Consider the following 22,249-nt stretch of genomic DNA (forward strand, 5'->3'; position numbering starts at 1 on the left):
TAAGTTTTTCTTTCGCGTTTTCTCACCGTCGACAATTCCACGCAGCTGTGCAGTTCTTGCGTTTGCGTAAGCACCCAACGCGGTATCTCTGGTGTTTGTGTGAATTTTTTTTCATTTTCCGCCTCATTTTCTGGAATGCGGGCTCGTAGGGCAAATAATTTATAAGCAACTTTTCATGCCCCGTTTCGGGCGTACCAATAAAGGTTTAGTTCACCCAGAATGATGCAGCATAAGTTTGGTTTGAAGCTATCCTGCCACGTCTATCGATAAATCCGGTTTAGAGGGTCTAGTTCTCCTGCACACCCACACACACACGATGCCAAGGCAGCACCAAATTTCGGACAAATGACACGGAACACCCGCCGTACGGTCGCGTGCACTGCCAGCTTAAAACCCTCGCACGTCACCCCCTGGGTGGGGTGTGAACATTATGTCCCATCATCAACCATCAAAGGGCTGGATGGCTGGGAAACTCGAACGAAAAACAGCCAACAAGCGGCCCAGGGACGGCAAACAGTTTGACACTGATTCCGGTCGAAGTGGCTGCAGCTGGCTCTCGGACGGTACAATCTGCAACCCTGCAGGGACTACACTCCCCCAGGGAGCTTACTCACAGCGCAGGCGAGCTTCCGTGCAGCCGATGCAGCAAAGGAAAAAGGGAAACTTTTTTCCTCGACGAAGCGACGAGCGTCACTCCGGTGAAGCGTGGGTGGAAGGCAGCAAAAACGGGAAGCGCAAAAAATTTGCATTATCGTATCGGGAATGAGAAATTAGTTTAATGATTCATGGAAAAAGTTTAATTTATATGATAAATTGCAGTACAAATTCGCATCCAATTTTTATAACGGCCACGGATGGGAGACAGTGAAAGAGACCGAGAATGAGAGTAAGAGAGAGCGAGAAAGCGAGCTGGTGGGAGTGCGAACGTAAGAAAAACCGAGCCCGATCGATCTGGCAAATGGCCAACGGCGGAGAAGGTTCCGACCACCGGTTTCCGGTTTCGCCCGGGTTCCGCCCGGTGAAAGCTTTAACGAACTCATCGGCCTGGCTGGCCCGGGAGGGATGGGCAAATTTATCCTCATTAATATTCCAGTTCCGCAAGGTCGGCCCTACCCATCCGTTCCCATTCTGCCAGGGCTCCGGAGGATGGGACCGACCAAAGTGCCGATATGATGAGGTTCGTTTCGCCAGCAACGCGGCGCTTATTACTCGATTGATCGGACCGTGGCGAAGAAAAAGGGACACTCAAGGCCGTTAAACGCCACCGGGCCGGTACCTTTTGCTCGGTTGGGACAACCTGTTTTCGTGTATTTTGTGCGCTTCGTTTTAGTGTGCACCGCTTCCCGGGATCGACTCGCATCATTCTGCGGGATCCATAAATATGGCCTCCATCCTTCTTGGCTCTAAGACGGCCTAGCCAAGCGGCTTTCGGTTGGCATCGATTTTACGTCCACCGGTGGCCATAAATCGAACGTATGGCCGTAAACGAAAGTTCTTCGCCACTGGGAGAAACCTTTTCCCTCACTATTTATCTACTATCTTCGGAAGGGGGTTGTCCGCGCTCTCGTTTTTTTATTCGTTTTCATCTACTTGCGAAATTGCGAATAAGGTCGACGACGGAGCAAAAAGAAAAAAGGGGCCCGAAGAAAACCGGCTCCTCAACCGGTTGCCAATGAATCTGCCGATCGGAAGATCGTCTTTTCTTCCGGCAATGGGAGAAGCTCGAATAAAAACCAGGGCATCGTTGGGATGGCATTGAAATCCGAAATGTGCATTCGTGCACGAAAGATACCATCGAGATCGCCGGCAAGCTTAGGAAGCAATCAAACGGGCAATATGTGCGTCAATCGGAAGCGACCAGCTGCTCCCGGGTGGTCCCTTCCGTTTGGGCTAACTATTTCCTCAGTGGCCGAGGGGGCTTGGGAACGAACTGGGGATGCCGGGGATGCCACAAAAGTTCATGTAAAAATATGACCCGCAAGGGAGAAAGAAGCGAGCAGAAAACGTAAGGATGGTAATAATCAGATGAAGTCGCCATTTATCCCACCCCCAGTCGGGGAAAAATGGGGGTAAGATTTTCTTTAACCACCCCCAGCTTTCGAGCGCGTCTCGTGTAGTCCCGGGAGAGGGAAAGTTTTCCAGCGCGTCGGCAAAAAAAAAACCGGCCGACCGGCGAGACGACCAGGCTATTGATATTTAATGTGCCATAAAAGCGGAGTACCGATTTGGGAGCAATCTCGGGGAGCAAAAGTGTGTGCACACCTCGTGTCCTTGAACGCCGGTTCGTTGGGACTCGCGATGAAAAGGCTTGTCACAAAAGTTCGTTGTCATGGCAACCGTGCGACAGGGAGAAAATCTCGTCCGCGTTCGCTCGTGCCTGCGCCTGTGGGATCTGATTTCAATGGAACAAATTTGAAATTTGATTAAATAGACTCGGGAACGCGCAGAAGGTTGCGGCACACAAACGCACCATGGTTCGTTCGAGAAATGCTCGCTCGGGAAATGGGCAAAATTCCTCGAAACGGGTCGCGCATCGTGCGCAGGTGCGCTAATTGTGCCCTCAAACGTGCCGACGTGGCGAACCCTTCCGAGAAAAACCACCGCCATTACGGGTGTGGGTTTATTTTATTATCCGCCGCTATAGCGGCTATTCACTCCACTCTTCCAGGTGTGCGAGCTGCGAGACATTTCGAGACGGGAGCTCTGACGGTGCGTCAAAAGCTTCGATGTGCTGCTTGAGCCACGTCGTGTACTTTGCCGTAGCGAGCAAACCCGTCAGCGTGTTAACACCGCACTGGTACTGGCCCTTCGGTGGCGTCCCGAACGTCGTTATGCCACCCAGATAGAACTGACCTTCGAGCTCCACGTAGAACCCACTGCCACCGCTTCCACTGCAGACTGGAGTCGCTGTTGGAACAGAATGGATGTCAGTTGACGCGTGCTTGAGCTGCATACAACCCCCACTGAAGGCTTACTGGCACAGAAAAATGCTCCCATTTCGAACAGCTTCCCACCGAGCGTCTCGATGCATCTGCTCTGGGGTTGCACCTCGACGAATGCACTCTGCAACAGGCTAGTGTAAACGTTATCCGATCCTATGCCCCATCCGACGCTGAAACCGTGCGATCCTTCAACGATCTGCATGCGATCGCTATCCTTCTCGGCTTTCTCTGCTGGCCACAGACAGATCGGTTGTGTGGTCAGTCCCAGTGGCATTGGGTCCATCAGTTGCAGCAGCGCGATATCGTCAGTGAAATCGGGCGCTCGATAGCCCGGATGTATGAACACTCGATCGATACGACTCCGATCGGTTTGCTCGGATGCAGTTAGATCGCAGACACCGTACCGTACGGATAGCTGCTCACGTGGGTACGGTTGAACACAGTGAGCTGAACCGATCACGTGCCATTGACTCACGATCGTGCCTCCGCAGAAGTACAAACTAGCATTGCCATTTGACCGATACAATCCGACGTGGAAAGGCCAGTCAGTGGATCGGTTTCGTACGCCACATTCCTGCCTGATTGGCCACAAGGACCTCGGGATGGCCCCGATCGAGATGGTCAGTGTGCTCAGGGTGAGCAGGAGACTAACTTTCAGCATATCAAGTGTGGTCAGATCAGAAAGAAGAACACGTTTTTTTATCACACACTCAGAGGTAGCTATCGTTCCGTTGGCTTGGAGCACCTTCACAGGCACTTGGGGCACTGCTTCTTCTACGTTGACGTTGGACGGTTGACACCGACGACTGGTGGGCCATGATACGGCCACGAACTGTCCGCCGGTGGTACGGAGGTCAGTCATTAAAAAGTCATTACTGTTTATCGTTGTTCGCTTGTGTTATTTTTGAAGCACCCCTAGCTGAAAATGGCCACCATAACATGTTCCCCGCGATGAGTGTGAGTGTGCGGTCATGAGGTGGATTTGCGCTTCCTGCACTCGGTCCCTCGGACTCTAACTGATTCCGGAAATGACCGATTCCGGGGAAGAAGCGAACACAAAAAGGGCCAGAGCATGGGGCTAACATGTGGCGGGAGTAAAAAGCGAACCCCCGCAAAAAGGGGGTTAAAAATAAGCTTAATGTCGAGAAATCCCCGCCCGGTCAGGGTGGATTAGCCTCGGAGCGTTTGACGCACCCGCCCCGTTTCGCGAAGCTTCGAACTGACCCGGAGCAGATTGTTCCTGCGGGTGGGATCTAGTGGGTGGTTCCAGTGTGTCATTGTCACCGTTCGGGATGAGTTGTTTGATTTCCAGCCACTGGTGCATTAAGCTGCTTTTGGTCGGAAAATGAATCATGCTGCTCTGGGTGAGGTCACAGGCTGCTTCGAGGTCTCGTAGCAGCTTTGCACAGGGTGTGCCGAAAGAGAGCATTCCGTCACACCATAATAATTAAGTACTTTATCAGCTACTCTTGTCTTTATTTATCCATCAACCAAATGAATGATTAAAAGTTTCGCTTAACTATATTTTCACTGTAAAATTGGAATAAAAAAAACTATTATTCTGCACATGTTGAGAGTTTTTTAGTTGAGAGAGATCCTTAGAGAATCAAAAGCGACGTCAGCAAAATCACAATATATATATTTTGCTTAACCTCAATAACAAATATTTACTCTTCCCTTTGGTTTTATTTCATGGCAAAATAAGACATGGTAACATATTTCGGTCTTGCTAGGAAATATCAATATTTACTGTTTCCATTGAAGCCAAAGATAAGATTTCCAGTGGCATCAAATAACGGTTGATTAGGTCAGTTTGCTGTTGATTAGGTTGAGCAGCTGGCAAATGCCACAGACATGTTGGAAGAGCCAAAACCTTTGCAACAATAGCACATCCCTGCAGTAGCGGTAGCATGTACCGGCTGCTCATAACTCTCAAGGCTCTATCTCTTGACCTCCCTCACTGTGCTTTCATTTCTCGCAACCTTCCGTCGGTCAGGGTGAAGCATTTTGGGCGGCAAACGAACACTACCGAGTCTATCAAATGAAAATCACCCCACTCCGTCGGCCACCCGTCGACATCGTCGGCTGTGTGTTTTTTGTTGCTCCACAACCCTCCGTTGATGCGTGCCCTGCCAACATATATTATTTCCCTTTTCTCGCATTAAAACCAAAACACACTATCGACCGTCCTTTCGTCGACCCTTCAACCCCGTATCGGTCTCGATATCTTCGGCGTGGCCAACGAACGTCGGAACTAGCTCATTTCGGTCATTACCGTAATCGGAGCGTTTTGTAGGGCGCTTAAGGTTAGATAATGATTGCTCATCGGTATCGTGGTGGGCCTTAGCCGCTCGAAAGCAACCCCGAGCGCGGTGTGAATGGGAACCGAACCGAAATGTGGTGTGATTTTTGAGCGGCGTTTGATTGCGTGCCATTAAAACATCCCTCGAGGTGGTGCAAAAGATAGCACCGTGTGGGAGATGCGAGTGGATAAGGAAACAACTTCGCGATTTATGGGGCGGCAGATTGGGGCTCGTTCATAATAATAATAATAATATTCTCGAGCGCTGCGTAAACATACCGGCCGTTGGGTAACTGTTTACGACCGTTCGAAGATTGTAATCAACGAAATGAATCCGCGATAATGAAGGAGCAAAACGAGGGTTTTTTTTTGTTTTATGCTCGTTTAGAAAATGGCCATAAATTGGAGTGCATTTAAACTTTTCTTTTTCACACCGGCAAAAAAAACACTCCATTTTTGCAGTGGCTTGTTTTTTTTTTGTATGGCAAGAAGGATCAACAAAATATCCTTCGTTTGCGAGTTCCGACAGAACGCTCTCCGCTCTATCTCTGGCGCTTGCATCGGCCTTGGCAGCGCACGAGAAGCGCAACGGTGCATATGGTTCGCCTAATTCCCTCCGGGGTGCTATCGATTTTAGTTTAATTGAAATTTGTACCCATTCATCACCACTAAATCCTCTCAAAATCTATTTCGGAAATTGCAACCAAGGGCACGCGAACCTTGATAAACCGCTCCAACCCCCAAAAGCAAACGCTTCCCAGCGAAGGATATGCGCTGCAGCTGCAGCTGCTTGTCCCCTTCTTCTGGTACGTGACTTCGAAAATCCGTACACAAAATTTATGGGTTCAAGTTTCCAATTTCCGAAAAATAAAATATTCACTTCGACAGCACCGCGACGGGTGCCCGGTTGCGCGGTTGCCTAGTGCCGAAGGTTTGTGGGGGTGAAAGAAGCCCCATGGCTTAAAAGAGGATCGTTTCAATCGCGCGGCTTCCTTCGATGTCGTTGGCTGTGGCAAACTCGCATCGCCGTGGTCGTCTAATGCGAGGTATTTTAGCAGGTCAGGAAATGAAATCCGGTTGCTAAGGAAACGAATCATTTCTTTTTCCAAGCAAGGACTGGCTGGCAGAGCGAATTAAAAAGTTTTTTTATTAATTCAAATGTACGCAGTTTGAAAAATGTACTATACAATGTAAAAAAAAAACACGGAAAACTAATTATGCAACAGTGCATGCATCAAGCCTGAAATTCACAATAAAAGGGAACAGCTTTTTTTTCATAGAAAAAATATGTACCATTACAACGCGAACAAAAAAAAACAAACAATTCCATTACCGGTCTACATTATCCGGAAGTAAGTCTTTGTTAGGATTGTGATCGTTGCCAAGCAGCCGTCCGTCTCGGACGATAAGGGCCATCCCAAAGGATCATCCTCGGCCCGGGCACGCTTTCGTCCTTTGATCATCCGTGAAGCTTCAACACGCACGCGGGTTTTCCCGCGCGGTAAAGCCTCCCGAAATTACGGAACGCGCAAGAAAGTGCGAGCGCAGATAATTGAGGTGCTTAATCTAATAAAAATAATGAATCTCCCGGTTTCTGAGTGCTTCCGGTTCTTTTTTCCTAGCCACACTTCTCGGTCAGCAAAAAGGTGCTTCTTGCAGGAGCAAGGACTCTTCCCGTACTCGCCTTTGCGTGAGTGTGTGTGTGTTTGCTTTCCCCCGGAACTCGAGGTGGAAGCGGCTTTCCCGGGGCCTCCGGGGGTTTTTGTGTTCCCTTTTTATTTCCAAATCAACGCGTGACGACCATGTAGCTTAGAGCGCGTCGGACGGTGTGTGTGTGTGTGTGTTTGTACCGCTTTCACTGTTTTCCCTTTTCTTTCGACATTCTGCACACCCACCGCCTCACAGTGGTGCTGCGTGGGAACGGAAACGACAAGGAAACGGCTGCCAGGCGCACAACGGACAACTGACCATCGGTTTGGGGCGAAGCAAATGTGAATTGGGCCGCGAGTGGGAGCAATTTCAACCACCCAGCCGGGTTTGTGGTCGGCAAAAATAAAGAACACCAAAGCGCGAGCGGGACAGCCGCACCACAATGGCAGCTAATGAATAAATTAGCCTAACAAGGGCGAATGTGGCCCAAAAACCCGCCCACCTCGGCTGGCGCTACAACGGTGAAGCTTTTGACAAAGGTAGCACCCGGAGGTCTAGACCGAGACGGCACCGCTGCCAGCTGGTGGTGGTCATTTGCGAACGAGAGCAAATGCGGAAAACTGCTTTCAATTACATTATTAGCATTTTAGGCGGTACCACTGGGTTCTGGGCTCGTTGTCAGCATGCTGGCTCCAAGGCACTGAACTGAGGTTTGTAAGTTGATTCAAATACGGTTGACCGCCAAAAGGGAGCTATTGGGGAGTGTATAAAGGATGATGGCAGAGTGTTTGCCTAAGAATCACGTGAACGCGTTGTAAGCGAAAGATAGCACGGTTGATGAAAGAACACTCAAGCACCCGTGAGCCAAACAGATGCCATTTTAAGGTCCCAAGAGTCTTCCGCAATGACCACTTACGGGCAAAGGTGACAAGTCATGTCCGTGGAAATGGCGTACGCAAAGTAAGAAGAAGAAGGAGGAAAAAACACACAGCCAAACCCGCTTACGAAAGCAAAGACCGTTCTCGCGGGGTTGGTACTTACGCCACTCGGGCAACATTAGTTTTAATGTTTAAAGGAAACACTCGCTCTGCAGTTGACCGCAGCCGTCAAGGACGAGCGAATGGAATGAAACAAGCAACCAAACCCGGCCGGCGAGTGGGCGAAACAAAGTGAACCCCACCAACCGTCGGAAGCCGTTAACTAATTGGCTGCCACTTTGCACCAACCGGCCAAAGGACCAAGATCCGCAAAAAAGGGGAACTCACTCGAACCGCTTGCTGCCGACACCGCGCGAGACTGCCAATTTCTTTGCTCTTTCCCCTTTTTGGCAGGAGGACAACACGAAGGATTCGACAACACGAACCATCAGTGAGGGTGAATGTAAATTGATTAGCGCTAATGGTGGTCCGCAAATTCCGAATGCAGACAACGAATTCCCTCGTCGGTCGATCGGGGGGTGGAGAATGGACAGGATGGCTACATTTCACTTGCGCGGATCCGACCGGCACGGCCCTTTGACACGGAAGCACACTTTCCGGCAGATGGTTGGGTGCCACGGAGCCGTTAACACGAAACAAGCACCCGATTTGAATACGATCGTTCGGTGAGAGAGAGCTTTCGAGATTTTTCCTCGTTTTCTTCGCTTCCCAGACGCCCGCTTTTCCTGTCCGTGGGGGACATTTTTCGCGAAACATCGTGCCGCTGATGATTAGTGAACAGATTGAAGCGATTACCCGCAGGCGATCCGGCCGGGCTAATGTAAATTGCGATCGGCTCTGATTGGCGTTTCCGTTTCCGTTATGGACGCTCCGTTCCGTTCGGTGACGGAAAGGAAACGCGAATGTTTCCTAGCAAAGGTGGCTTACAAAATCTTTGTAAATCACAAGAAACACGTTTGGCTGTTCGTTACATATTCATTACAGCCAAAGAATATTTGCGCTTTATAAGGTGTGCTGAGGTGCTGAGCAAATAAATCAATCCCCAGCTGCTTAACAGGCTTCAAGCCAAGGTTTCTGCTTCCAGCAAAAGTTTCTCCCGGCTGGAGAAGAATGGATTGGAAGGATTAAATGCTAATGCCCTTAAGAATGTGATCCTCTAAACGGATTAAAATACTGCCTGTGCGCGCTCAAGTGCTTCAATTTTTGATATTCGTGTTACAAATTTGCTCGATTTAATTGTGCCCTCTTGCCGGTCCACACCAACCGGGTTTCGGGCGCATAATTCCCTTTCGAAACGAATCCCGAAGCTTCTCGTAAAACTCTCCAGACGCTTACCGGGGCCCCATATGCAACCGGTTAAGGGTGCCATTTCATCCCTAAGCACAAGGCCAAAGGGGTGGCAAAGTTTCTACACGTCATTAAATTTACGACCCATCGTAACAGAGATAACTACTTTGCACATTCTCAAGCACAAGACGCTGCTCGGGAAAGGTCGGTGCGAAACTACTTGCTATTTTCCAGTACACCACACCCACACACACACACGGTAAGTCATCTCTCCCCGGTACCGGTAAGCTGTCACAGTTCCGTACGAGCGGAGGATTAATTGAAATTTCATCGCAAGCTACGTCTCGAGATCGTAAAAATGTGAAGCGAGCAAATGAAGATGCAAACGCAGAAACCATCACCGGGCAGGTAGACTGGCGCTTGGGTTTTTGAATACGTATAAATTTGGCTTAACTTTCTTTGATTACCCTCACGGGGGCGGTTTCGGGAGAAATTCAATTAAAAGTATCCCGTATCCAGCACGCCGTATCCAGGAGGATGCAAGCGAGTGAGTGGTTTACGGTCAGTGTGATACTTTCTACGCTTCAAATTCCGGGACCAGAAGTCCGGGTGAGTTATGACTGGACAGCGATAGTGCGCATCAGAAACACCGAGTCTTTTACGGAAGCAACCTTTATTTGGGTAAGTACAATAGCAAAACAGGACGGGTGAATAATTTCCGTTACACTTTCCACACAACAACCGTAAACCTACGTCGTTTAGACGACCTAATGAGGGTACATAATGCGCTGCGTTTACGAATCGGGTTCAATTTCTTCAACTAATTCCCCGTAACGTTAGGCACAAATTTGTTCACATTATCCCGTCTCAGAACTTTGCTCGTTCATTCCCATACACACGCTCACGCTCGTACGATCCCATACACACCAAAAGTCTTCAAATAGTTCTTATCCTGGATCCGAGGGTAGGTTTCCGGGCTCGGTCGACCTCTTTGCCGAAACGGGGCATTCTTTCCTGGTCCCGCTTTCCACTACAAGAAGTTATGCTCGGTGGGTGTAACGAACTACTGCTGACGAACACCCTCGGAGTCAGTTGTAAAACTTCTTCACCACAACCACCCAAAGCCGCCGTCGATTCCACTCACTACCGGGAATCAAGCAGATCGTTTCCACAACCGATCCGTGACCGTGGCACATGGCAGCCGACTTGTAAATTCAAATTATCTGCCCCATCGTAATAGAATCATTTATGCTAAATATTTCTTCATTTCCGGTTGCAAACCCGATGCCCGAACCCGGGACGAAAGCAACACCAAACCCGTGGGGTCTGTTCTGTTCCGACTGACGGCATCTGGGTGCTTCTGTCTTCGCCCGAGCTCGCCGGTTTTCCTTGGAAGTAGGCTAGTGTGTCGGATTTGCTTGGCAGATCTATTTTCTCCCTCTTCCTCGTTCTCCTCCCTCAAGGGGTCTATTGTGTCGGAGTGTGGGAAGCTAATATATTGCCGGGGTTTGATACTTCCCGTTTGCATAAAAGGTGAATAAATAAGAGCCATACGTGATGCAGCGCCGGTACGCCGGCGGGTTTTCTGGGCGTGCTTCGGCGATGCTTCCCCTTCTTCGCAACAATCGCATTTCCTTCCGAAGTGGTGCCGTTTGTCTTCATTCCGAATTGTGGCACAACGGGGCTCGAGCGGCCATGATTGCGACCAGGTGATGCCACCGAGCCTGGGGCGCGCAACAGCTTTCCGTGTCGGGTCGTCGGATATTTGCCACTCTCCGTAGCCGTCGGGAGAAGAGCGGTTTTGTGGATTTTATATTCCACCTCACAGCCTTCGCTATTGTGCTAATTTTGTGTTCGCCCTAAATCCAGCTCCGCTTGGATGATCTTCATCCGCTCGCACACACACACGGCTATGAAGATCTAGAAGGGAGTTGATTTCCGCTGCAAGCGAACACGCTGTGGTGCAGAAATACGCTTGCAGTTTCTTGAGCAAGAACAACAAACGTCTCAAGAGCGCTAGTAAATATGCTCACTTCCGGGGGCTCACCACCGACAACTAATATTCGGTTGAAGTGAAGCTAATGGGGTTGATACTGAGAATGTAACCGAAACGTTGGCACCGTACGTCCCGGTTCGGTGCAATATCCGGCTTCCTGGCAAGTTCCTTGCGCAAACAGACTCACACACACACCAAATGAAGCACCCGAGTGAGGCAGTCCCTTTCCGGAGCGTCTTGGTCGCACGGAAAAGAAAAACACCCAGCAGACCACGAGCTTTGCTTCGGTTGCAACTTTCAAAAGCAACCAAGGCAGATGGCTTAACGCTGGTGCCGTACGGAAAGTTCGAAGTACGCTTCGAAATTTCACCCGGCATGTATAATGCATTGCGTTGGTTTCTCGAGGCGAGGCCAAGATTAATGTAACTGTGCATATTTAATGCGTGATGCCTACCACTCTCCGGGCCAACGCTTCGCACTTGCGTACGTGCCTGCCACCTGGTGGAGGATGCATTGCGTACAACGCAACCGCACGCAGCCCAGCCCGGGGTCCTTTGGTCGAGGATGCTGTTGACTTTTGTGCCGCTTCGCTGCCGGATGAGATTATTGATGGAAACCTTAAATTGTTGTGATTTGTTTGATCAGCTTAGTGGCCTAGGGTGAGGGTAAAGTAAACGCAACGGTAGAACCGAAGGACATCCCGGTTTATCCCCGGTCAGTTCCTTGGGAAGATAGGGCGGAGAAACGTCCCCACTTGCAGATGTTGACATTGACAACGTCGTTTAGATCTCTTCAAGATGTAAAGCGAACATGCTATAGTGCCTTGCTTTAGGGAAATGGTTGTAGCGATGAGTAAAAAGAGCTCGTCTACTTTCCGTAGTAACCAACGAAGTAATGTAAACCAACAGTCCCTTGATGGGGATAGTTCACCGGTTGCTGCATGTTCGCTTGTTTCATTCCGCTCTGCTCATTTTCCCGGTTGCTTCGATCTTCATGCCACACTATAGCGCTTTCACCCAGCGGATGGAAATAGTATTCCCCTGGTGAATCGTGGATAATTTTCCTCAGCATCTAAAGTGCATCGAAAGGATGGAGAAAAAAGAAAGCAACCTCCACATACGGCCCGCGAATGGAAAAGGTGCCCCGTACGGCGCCAACGACGACACATGGTACCGCAAAACGTTCACACTAACGGCACGTTCGAGCCATTCGCTGGCGCCGTATTACGCCCCCGTACGCTTGGGCCGTAGTTTCCGCAGATTATTTGCGGTTTAATTTTATGATAATATTTATGTTTCATTAAAAATCAAATTAAAGTGTGAGCGAATCGCACCCGAGCACTCTCGGTAGTGTCAACCGCAGGGGGTTTTGCACGAGAGAGCGAGCGAACTATTGCAGATTTTTATTGCTTGCTTTTCCCTTTTTTTTTTGGGAAGAAAAAGCGAGCTTGCGACGGCCGAAGAAAACATTGAACGGGGATCGCGGTACGAAAGCATACGTGGCATGGAACCGCTGGCACGGGTAGAAATGACACCACGACCGCAGACTGTACGGGAAAAGACAGCCCGTAGAGGGCTTCACCACCAGAGACGGTCAAGTCTTGATAGCGTTTTGTCATGCACAAGGCTTCGGGATTTTAGTTTGAAGAGATTTTTTTTTTGCCATTCTAGGACAGACACGAACTCGGAAGGCAATCGGACGACCATGCAATCACTCACACCCAAACAGTTAGCGGTGCTTATTGCCGTCCTGTAAACATCCCTGGCAGGTACTCGCGTGGGTATTACGATTGCCAATTTTGTTGTGCGATTTTTTCTTCTTCTGATCCTTCCTGATGGCAAAGCACACCCGCCCGCACATCCGGGCCCCGTTACACAACAGTGGTTTGCGTGAATCCGTGTTTACTTCTTCCCCTGGTTCCCACACTCAAACGTGAGGCTACGTGAGGGGTTGTGCTGTAAATGCTTTACAATGTCACCGGGAGTTGATCATACCAAATGAGTCACCCAACCCAACCACAGAGTACAGCGTACCACCACCGTACTACACGTGCGCCACTCGTAAAGAATATGAAATTTAATTTCAAGCTTGGTTAAACATCGACGGAACCCGACCGTTGCCAGCAGCGATGGGTCACGATTCCGGTCGCGCGCAACGTATCGAGTACGGTGGGTTGGCTCGTTGTTCAGCGGAAAGCGTGTTTGCTGAAAAATCAAATTTGAGCTTGGCACCGGGACGGAAATTTAATACCATTTCCGAGGATAATCGCGTGAATGGAGGACGCGTCGGTGATGGCTGATCCAGTACCGAAACCCATCACGTGAGAGTGTATATTGTAATCCCTTCAAGTGTGGCACTTCCGCAGGATACATGATCGGTTGATTCTAGAGGCGCGTTTTGCTTGAAATAAAAACCCTCCAAATCGATCATAATTCGGTTAATTCCACACGGATGGGTTTCACTTTAAAAAAAGACATAGGAAAAAAAACATTCGATGAATAATTTTTCTCGTGTTAAGCTGGGAGGGAAAAACACGCACGCATCGGTCAATGATAATGAGATGGAATATTTTCTATCAATTTGCTTTTCATTTGCATAATTATCGTCATTTGTACGATGGCCATCCCAGCTCATGAATACTGCCAATTCGTTCCTGTCGTCGTGAGTGCAGCTGTTTCCGCTTGCAAAAAAAAGCAGAACAAAAATAATACCGGAATAATCTGCGCCTTATGTCACAGATGAATGCGGCATTCGTATAAGAAAGGATGCTGTCGCTATGCCACAAAAAAACACACACACACAGTATTTCACAACTATCGTCAAGTTTTTTGCACTGAAACGCGAGGACATAAGTTTTGGGCATATAAAGAAAAAACGAGCGATATTTTAGAACGGCTTGGGCACCCTTTTCGGAAGCTCGGGAATGCGCTCCCATTCCCGTTAATGGGGCATGGTATGGGTCCTTCCCATGCGCATGGTAAGACGACGCGACCGTTGGGTACCCTTTTCTTTGCTATTAGCTTTTCCCCGGTTTCTGGAATGCCGGGGTTGCGCTTGTTAGGTTAAAAAATTCAACATAAACCGGCACCAACAATAAAAAACAAGCCCGTGCTTCTTCCGCCCGCTCGGCACCGGTCGCTTGGGTGGGGAAATAAAGCGCAGCGAGAAGATCGAGCGCCCGAAATCCCCTGGCCGTATGCGTGCATGGCGGTGCGGTGGAAAATATTTCAACTATTCGCTATGTCAACAGCATGTTGCAGTATGTAAATAAATGTTTTTCATTATGCCTCATGAATAAAATATTTCTCAATCTTTCGTTCTGCTGGCGAGTTCGCATTTCGCTGCAGTTTACCATCCACCACGTGGAGGCGATGGAGGCGCCTGGTGCTTTGTAGCGATGGGGGCTCGAGAATTGTTCACACACTTTTTTGGGCGTGCTAGCCAAATTGTGTGTGTATTTTTAGGCAGTTTTCACGATTTGCTGATAAGCATGGTGTCAATTTGTTCTATGACTGATATCATAAAATTGTAAATACAGTCTAAGCTAGGAGAAATGTCTTCTAATCCAGTTTATACAACATGTTCAATCTCAACTTGAATTGTATTAATTTTATCTTTGAAACACATTTCCATACCCCTTAGTAGGTAGCAGAATCTTAATATCAACCTTTCAAACCGTGTATTGCAACCTCATCGGTACGTCCAACAAGGTCATGGAAGGCCAAAACAAAGGTTGAACGCTTGGAACTGCCCGCGTCCAATAAACAACCGCATGCCATCTGGAAGCAAATAATATGTTACTCTCGAGTGCACTCACTCGCTGTCTCTCTCTTTCGAATAGCCAAGCCCCACCGGGACACGTTCTTATCCGTTTCACTGCAATCGGTCAACCGCTCTCGAGGGTGGAGAGATTTCACATTGTGCGAACTCGACCCGGGTTCAGCAGAAACGATAATTGTTTCAGATGAATGTCGGATGTGCGCACGTTTTTCCCCGGGCAAAGTTCTTTTCTCCTCCACTTCAACTTCATTATGTACGATAAATATTGTGACAGACCTCCCCCACCCAGAAAGTGAGGGTCGGTCGAAGATCGGTCAGTCACAAACAAACGCACCCGCTGCGGTTCACGAGCGCACCGACACCGGAAGCCACGCGCAATGCATCCGAGATGCACCCGGGCACAAGTGTCAATAAGCGGCATCGGTTAGCGACGCCAACCCACGCCAGCTAGTGGCAGGAAATTACGCCCCACCCGTGACTAGATCCGGTCCGTGGGGTCGATTGTCGAATTTTCATCACCCGACCGTCATCCGGTGGCAGTGTCCGGCTGCGTACGGTACGTGGATCAAATATAATTAAAATTCGTGCATAAATAATCATCATCCTTCCCCTAAGGTGGGGCTTTTTCGACCGTGCTCCACACTGCAGGGTGCAGGATGATGTCCTTGCTGCTGCTGCTGCTGCTGCCAGTCGAGTTACGTTTCGATCCGATTCATTTCGGGTTTGGAAGTCGAGTTTTCCCCCCAAAAACCCCCCTATCTAGCGGTAGATGCGTCGATGGGACGGACGACGTGGTCAAGTTCAAAACTTATCTACGCTCGCATTCACTATTCAGGGCCAACGCTGCGTGATGAACTTGCACGCCCGGTGATATGCATCGCAGATGGGAACCTTCGAGTGCGTTCGAGTGTTCGGTGTCGTTACATAGAGCGCGAGAGAGAGAGAGAGAGAGAACGATGCCTGGTTGGAGCTCGAGTCATTTATTCATGCCCGCAGAAGGGATGATTCGGAGCGACTTTGCAAACCGGACTGGCGTCCAAACCAACAGCTGCATTTCCACCCAAATGCCACCCGAAAACCATTCTCCTCCCCCACAACAAGCATTAAGCACGTGCTCTCGCTGCTTCGATCTCGTTATGTGTCCGAATTGAATTGCGCCCCGAGATGCCGGTTAGTAATTTATTTTTAGGAGTGATAATTCTACCCCCGGTCGGGTGATAAGCCCACAGAGAGACCTCGCCGAGTGAGTGTGGGATGTTAGTCGAGTTGAATGAATAATTTATCGCACCCGAAGCTATCTTGGTTGGGGGTGGGATGGTAGCGAGTCCGGATGAGCTTTCCGTGCCATTATGCCGGTGTTACACGCCGGTGTACGAAGGCCAGTGTTGTAGGGTGCGAAAAACGCGCCAACGAAAAAAGACCACTGTTTCTATTTGTGCCGCTGCATTGTTGATGCTGTGATGCGGTGGATGGAGTTCGTGCGCTTGAATTACACCACCTAAATTTACCTGCAATAGTGGTTATATTTATCCAACGCTTTGGGTGGGTTGCAGTATTTTGGTGAACGCAACAATAGCCGCACTTATATTTTTACTTTGCCCTTTTTATTCCGGCAACATTCCAAACGTGGTGCCGGTGAGCTAATATTACCCGTTGTTCTATTCATAAACGCGTTCAGAACAAACGTGGCTGGCCTTTCCTTGTGGCACTCATTTTTGGCAAACATGTTGAGGCGCTGAAAATATCAAACGCAAACGCCAGGAACGCCAGAAACGAAACTACAAAAATACGGTCCAGATTATACCGTATCAGCAGCTCTAAGCTTATTTGAGGGCTTTTCTTTCTGACTATTTTCATTTTTTGTTTTGCTCTCGAATGAACTTGCGTTGAAGAAAAAGACAGCTGAATGAGCCACCACGAAAAAAAAGAACATTGAAAGGACAAATGAACACACCCGGTTCACCACGCCACTGGGTAAGAGGACGGAATTATGATTCTCCGCGGAATCGCGAAACGCGAACTGATATAACCATTTCCGGGGCCCGTCCCGTGCGAGCCGTTGTTTATCGTGTGCGCTTTCAAGCTTTCATGTTGTTGTTTTTTTCGCCCGTTTTTTTGTTTGTTTGTTGCCCCCTCCAAGGCCATAATTCTCGTGCTTCAGCTCGCTGGTTCCCCAAGGTACACCCGGGTTGCGGTTGGCCAACCATTTTTTTCTCCCACCACGTGGCTGTGTCTCGGAGTGTTTTTTGTTAAACGGTTCTCGTCTCCCGGGATCGTTGCATTCCTCCTGTCGCCGTTTAGCTGCGACTGCGGCCTTGATTAAGTTGCATTTGAGCTGACTTGTTCGGTTGCGGCCCGGTGCCTCGTACCACCAGACGCGTCCTGTGGATGAGCGCTTGTGTTTTTCTGTCCCTTTTTTTTTTCGCTGGGCTGCTACGGTTTTCCTAACACGACCACGCGTGACCCACTCGAGCATGGGAGGACACGTTGCAGGTTCACCGCACACCTGTGTCCGCTCGGGGGACCACATTGTAAAATACCCACGGACACCGGCGTGTCCCATACATCATATAACTCAATTTCGCTTAAGCTACACAACTAGCCCCACTCACCCCATAGTGAGCTCCGGGACCAGAAACGACACACGCATGCTTTCTCATTCACTCTCACACTCAGTCTCACTTCTATCTCATTCTCACTCTCTATCTCTCCCTGGTGACCATCGTGAAGGGCCGCGTGCCAGCATCGAGCGTTTTCCTGCTCGCGTTTGCAAATAAATTTATGCCGGTGTTTATACACGTTACCCCGGTTTTTTTTTTCGTTATTGTGCTCCACACCCCATGGCACGGGATGTGTGTTTATAGTTTTTCATTTTCCCGCTTTTAGCCCGCGTTACAATCGGCCCATGATTCAGCGACCGGAAGCCGGGGTTGGGTTCGGATTCATGGAAAATGGTTCAATTTTGCGATGGGGTGCTTTTGCATGAACGTGAATAAAAAATCGCGTACGGCTTCGTGCGAGGTGAAGAGATGATTGACGGGATGAATCGTTTCGATGGGCGGGATTGAAGCGTTTTAGGTTGCTAATTTCGTTAGGCTGCAGAAGGCCAGGTTGAGAAGGATTCAGTGAATTATAAGGTTTTAAACGAGAAACGGTGACCCTAATAAAAGTGAACGATATAGTGTACTAAATCGGTCGTTAAAGCGTCTAACGGTGGCTCATATTTGAAAGCTTTATACGAAGAGATATATGTTGGTGAATAATTTTGCGAAACAAAATGATATAAACGCATTTCATTCACGTATAATAAGAAGCTTTTCAACCGTATAAAATCATCATAAAAGTGTTCAAGTTTTCTCTTAATAGTGATGATGCTTGTTATGGTGATTTAGCGGCGTCTTTGTTGCGATCATTTCATTCTGCCTCAATTCTTTCCATCACAACAGAGAACCCCAACTCACTTGATTGTTGTTCGGTTGACGGTTGTCTACCAAGCAAAATCCTTCCTATTATCCCACCAAGCGTAACGAACGCGCACCAGCAATTAAAATTCCCCTCATCCGCCCATCCACGGTGAATCCACGGCTTCCGGCGGTCAGCGGCTAATCTCGTGCTCGGAGATTGAATCCTCCCTCGCTGATGCGGTGCGCAAAAACGGACAGACTGTCCGACCAGCCACCCTAATCCGTGCGGTCTTAAATTGCATTAATGCGCTAGGACGCACCTCATAACACAATTCGCAGCCCACGAAGTGCGGCTTCACGGTGCAATCAGCCAACGTCACCGTACTCGGCTGGCGGAGAAGCGTGGAAAAGCATAAACGCAAACGCAAAAAAGAACCTCCCAAATCCACCCATCGGTTGCGGTACGTTCGTCCCGTGGGGTGGACAATCAAGACAAACATTCAAAAATACTCACCAGACCCAACAAGTTATCAGTGATGGACGGTGGGATCAAAATTCGGACCGAGCGAGGATTTGAACAGTAGAGGAGACACTCTTATCGTGCAGTGGGGTGGTTGGGATGAGAAACAAAAAAAATTGTCCACCCGAAAAACGGCAACACTTATGGCGCAACAAGGCTCGAGCTATAAATTAAACGAGGCAACCAGCAGCGTTTTCGAGACGACGGAACGCCACCATGAAATCGTTCCATGGTCCTTGATCACAAACAGATACACACACACACAGACACAGAAACACACGCAAAACCGAGAGGATCTGGGCGTCAAATGCGAGACAAACCAAATTAACGAAACTAGCGGTGGTCCTTCGTTTAGCGGCTTCGTTTGAGACGCTCGTCCGTTCGTTCCGTCGGCCATTGAAATGGTGCTCCACCGAAAAAGCCTCGCTAAGCCAACCCAAGACCAACCAAACTCGCGTCGGGAAACCGTCAAGACCGGATGCTTTCCTCCAGGTCCGCGTAAAAGTGACCGTAAACTGGACGGGCGGAAAATTATTTAACGTGCCTCCCCACCGAGGCTTTGTTTCGGGCCGTGGAACTCACCGAACCGGCAATTGGAATGGACAATTTATTGCTGCGCCACGTTCGGATGGGTTTTATTTCTCAATTAAAAATTTTAATGCCCCTCTCCCCCTCGTGCCATTTTGTATCCAGCAAAATGTCGAACTGCAATGGGCGTCTGACAGCGGGCAATGGCTGGCGTTACTTGTGACCGGAGGGCCACGGATGCACGTGCCATCGCTAATTGGCAGTCGCCGGCGTCCCCCTTTCGGTCGAAACCGATGGGCCCGATGTTTTCAGTCAATGTTGACGAATTTCGGAATCGTCCGAAAACGGTTTCGTGTTCTCGAGCGAGCGCTAATTACGCGCTCGCTCGCCGGTTCCGTCGCTGACGGTTGACGGCTTTTGAATGCCCGATGGTTCCGAAAATCGTGCGGGAGGGATAAAATTTCATAAAATTAATTACACCCAGCCCCAAGCAGAGCCACGCGAAGGAAGCGCATTTCGCGGTGCAGCCGGCGCAGATAATCGAGCCGTTTTTGAGTAAGTGCACCACGGCGTGGACGGCGGATAAATTTATTCCACCCGTACGGTGGCGTGGGGCATTATTTGTTTCGGAAAAATCCGTTTTCCATCCACCGCAAAGCCCAGCCCGGTTCGAAGCTAGCCATGAAACATTCGCTGGACGTGGCTGGTGGTGGCGTAAAACGGCCCTCATATATTACACCGGAATCACTTGTAAAGCACAGCGTGAGCGTCTCTATTCCGGCAGCCCACAATCGCTCGTATGCTTTGGTCCACGCGTGAGCTTTATTTGGCCAGCTCCCATTTCGTTCTAAGCCGTGGCTTTTACCGGCAATCGTACTGGCTTGCTCCAGCACAGCGGGTTGCCAAATTGATCATCCCGTGCTCCTGGCGCTGCCACGCGTGGTAATGGAATTAAAATACGGAAATTTATGTTTATTCTCCAGAGCCCCAAACCCACTGGACCACGGGGCCAACGAAAGGCAGGGGAATATATTTGCTCGCCTTTGGAAGAAGTGTAGTGCGGTTCGGGTGAAGCCACGGGCTTGTTGCCATAATCACAAACAAATTCACCGACACCACGGGGGCTTCGAGAAAAGCGGAGCTTGAGTTCGTTTTTTTTGAGCACCGGAAGTACGGAAATGCACCGGGAGCATGCAACCGCTTGCTTACCGACCAGAGGCTTTTGCAAGTATCATGTTTCCAAGTGCTGACGAGCCGGCTCGCATGTCTTAAAACGAAAGCTGAGCAAATTACACCGAAAGGTAATTAATTCCGAAGAAACAGTAATAATCAACACTGCAACCGAATCGCATCCTATCGGCTCGGTAATGAATTATCGCCCGTCGGGAACCTGTTCCGACGCATGACGTTGGTGTGGCATAAATGGCGTACCATCTTCATTGAAATCGTTGCAAGAATGCTCATCTTTTCACCATTTGTAATCCACCCCCAGTCCGACTGGTTGTGTGTGGCTTTTCCTGCCGTTGTTCATCGAGTCCATGGAAAACGAACGAGGTGAGCTCTCGGCATTCAATCGGGCCGCCGGTGGCTGCACCACGTAAGGCGATAGTTGCCCTTAAGCTTGGAATTCACCGGCACCTGCTGCTCTACCCAAACCGTTTCACCATCGGCGTCCTCGTCGTCCTCGTCGTTGTCGTACGCCAGCCCCGAGAGATTGAATATCGCCTGCAAAGGCTACAACTTTTTGCTCCTTCGACAATGGAATAATCCGAGAGCGAAATTTATGTCGAGTACGACCATTATCGGCCCGCCGGCGGCTTGCCAGCCTTTCCAGGTGCAGGCAAGCGTATCCCCTCGAGGGCGGATGCCATGCCATGGTCGGGCCGGCGCTTAGTGCCGTGCCACGTTTCACCATGCGAGCGGAAAAGCGGACCGATATCAAAGAAAGATTTCAACAATTGATTCAACCACTTTGAGGGCAGCAGATTTGCAGCAGCTCCTTATCCGGGCTGCTTCTAAATCACACGCTCCAGATCAAGTGGCGCAGCAGGAGAAAATTAAATCACGACCGAAAGAATCTCGGTTTCGTCTACCGGTGAACCCGTCCGGTGCCGGTGGTTGTGGAAGCAGCATTTCATGCACACATAATTATTCATTCGAGTCTTGCTCCTTTGAATTCTGGGACGAGAATGGAATGTGCCGAGATTTTATTTAAAAGCTGCAGCCACAGAAGACAAAAAAAAACGTGTATTTGAATGTCGTTTCAGAGGTCGTTTCTCGTTCACAAGGGGATGCTTTTTCTAGTTCCCAGCTATCGTTCAGAAAGCGCCCGTCAGCAAATATTTACGATGGTGCGTCGCTCCAAAAAAGAAGAAAACAACAAGAAAGAATCCCAGAAAAGCTCTCAAAGATTAAAACCATCGCATACGGATTGCGCCATAAAATAATAATAATAAAAGTCCCTATCGACATATCTTGGTGGATCGGTCGTCCGCAAAATTAGCCAACCGATGCTTCCATAAAGCAAACGGAAAAAGGACGAAATGGTCAACAAAATCGGAACATCATCTAAGGTGGCCTTGGGATGGGCTAGAACCGGGCACCGGGCGACAGCAGCCCGATGCTAACAAGCCGAAACCGAACAGGCATTATTGCCACCTGCGGTAATAAATATCAATATCTTCCGGGTTCCGGGCAAGTCGCTCGCTTCTGTTTGCCGTTCGACTTTGTCTTTATAACTTTTGGACCTTGTTTTGTGGCTCTCAGTAGCTCGTCCGTCCTTGGAGTGCAGCGTTCAAGGAGATCCGGTCCCGTTACCATGGCAACCGCTCGAAACAGACGGTCTTGTAACAGTCACAAGGTTTCTCTCCACATTCCGCTAGCTTCCCGAGACACTATTGCA

At 49.3% G+C, this 22,249-nt stretch overlaps 1 protein-coding gene across 1 annotated transcript in view; it reads right to left on the reverse strand.

Moving 5' to 3' along the window:
- Positions 1–2,647: 2,647 nt before the first annotated feature.
- LOC128724767 (tryptase-like) overlaps positions 2,648–22,249 on the reverse strand; it is a 33,445-nt gene continuing 13,843 nt past the window's right edge. The window contains exons 2-3 of the mRNA XM_053818489.1: positions 2,976–3,593; positions 2,648–2,907 (exon numbers count right to left, since the gene is read on the reverse strand). Coding sequence (XP_053674464.1) covers positions 2,648–2,907; positions 2,976–3,593 — 878 coding nt within the window. The remainder of the gene's footprint in view (positions 2,908–2,975; positions 3,594–22,249) is intronic.

This window comes from Anopheles nili, chromosome 3 (assembly GCF_943737925.1).
Source record: "Anopheles nili chromosome 3, idAnoNiliSN_F5_01, whole genome shotgun sequence".
Taxonomy (NCBI): domain Eukaryota; kingdom Metazoa; phylum Arthropoda; class Insecta; order Diptera; family Culicidae; genus Anopheles; species Anopheles nili.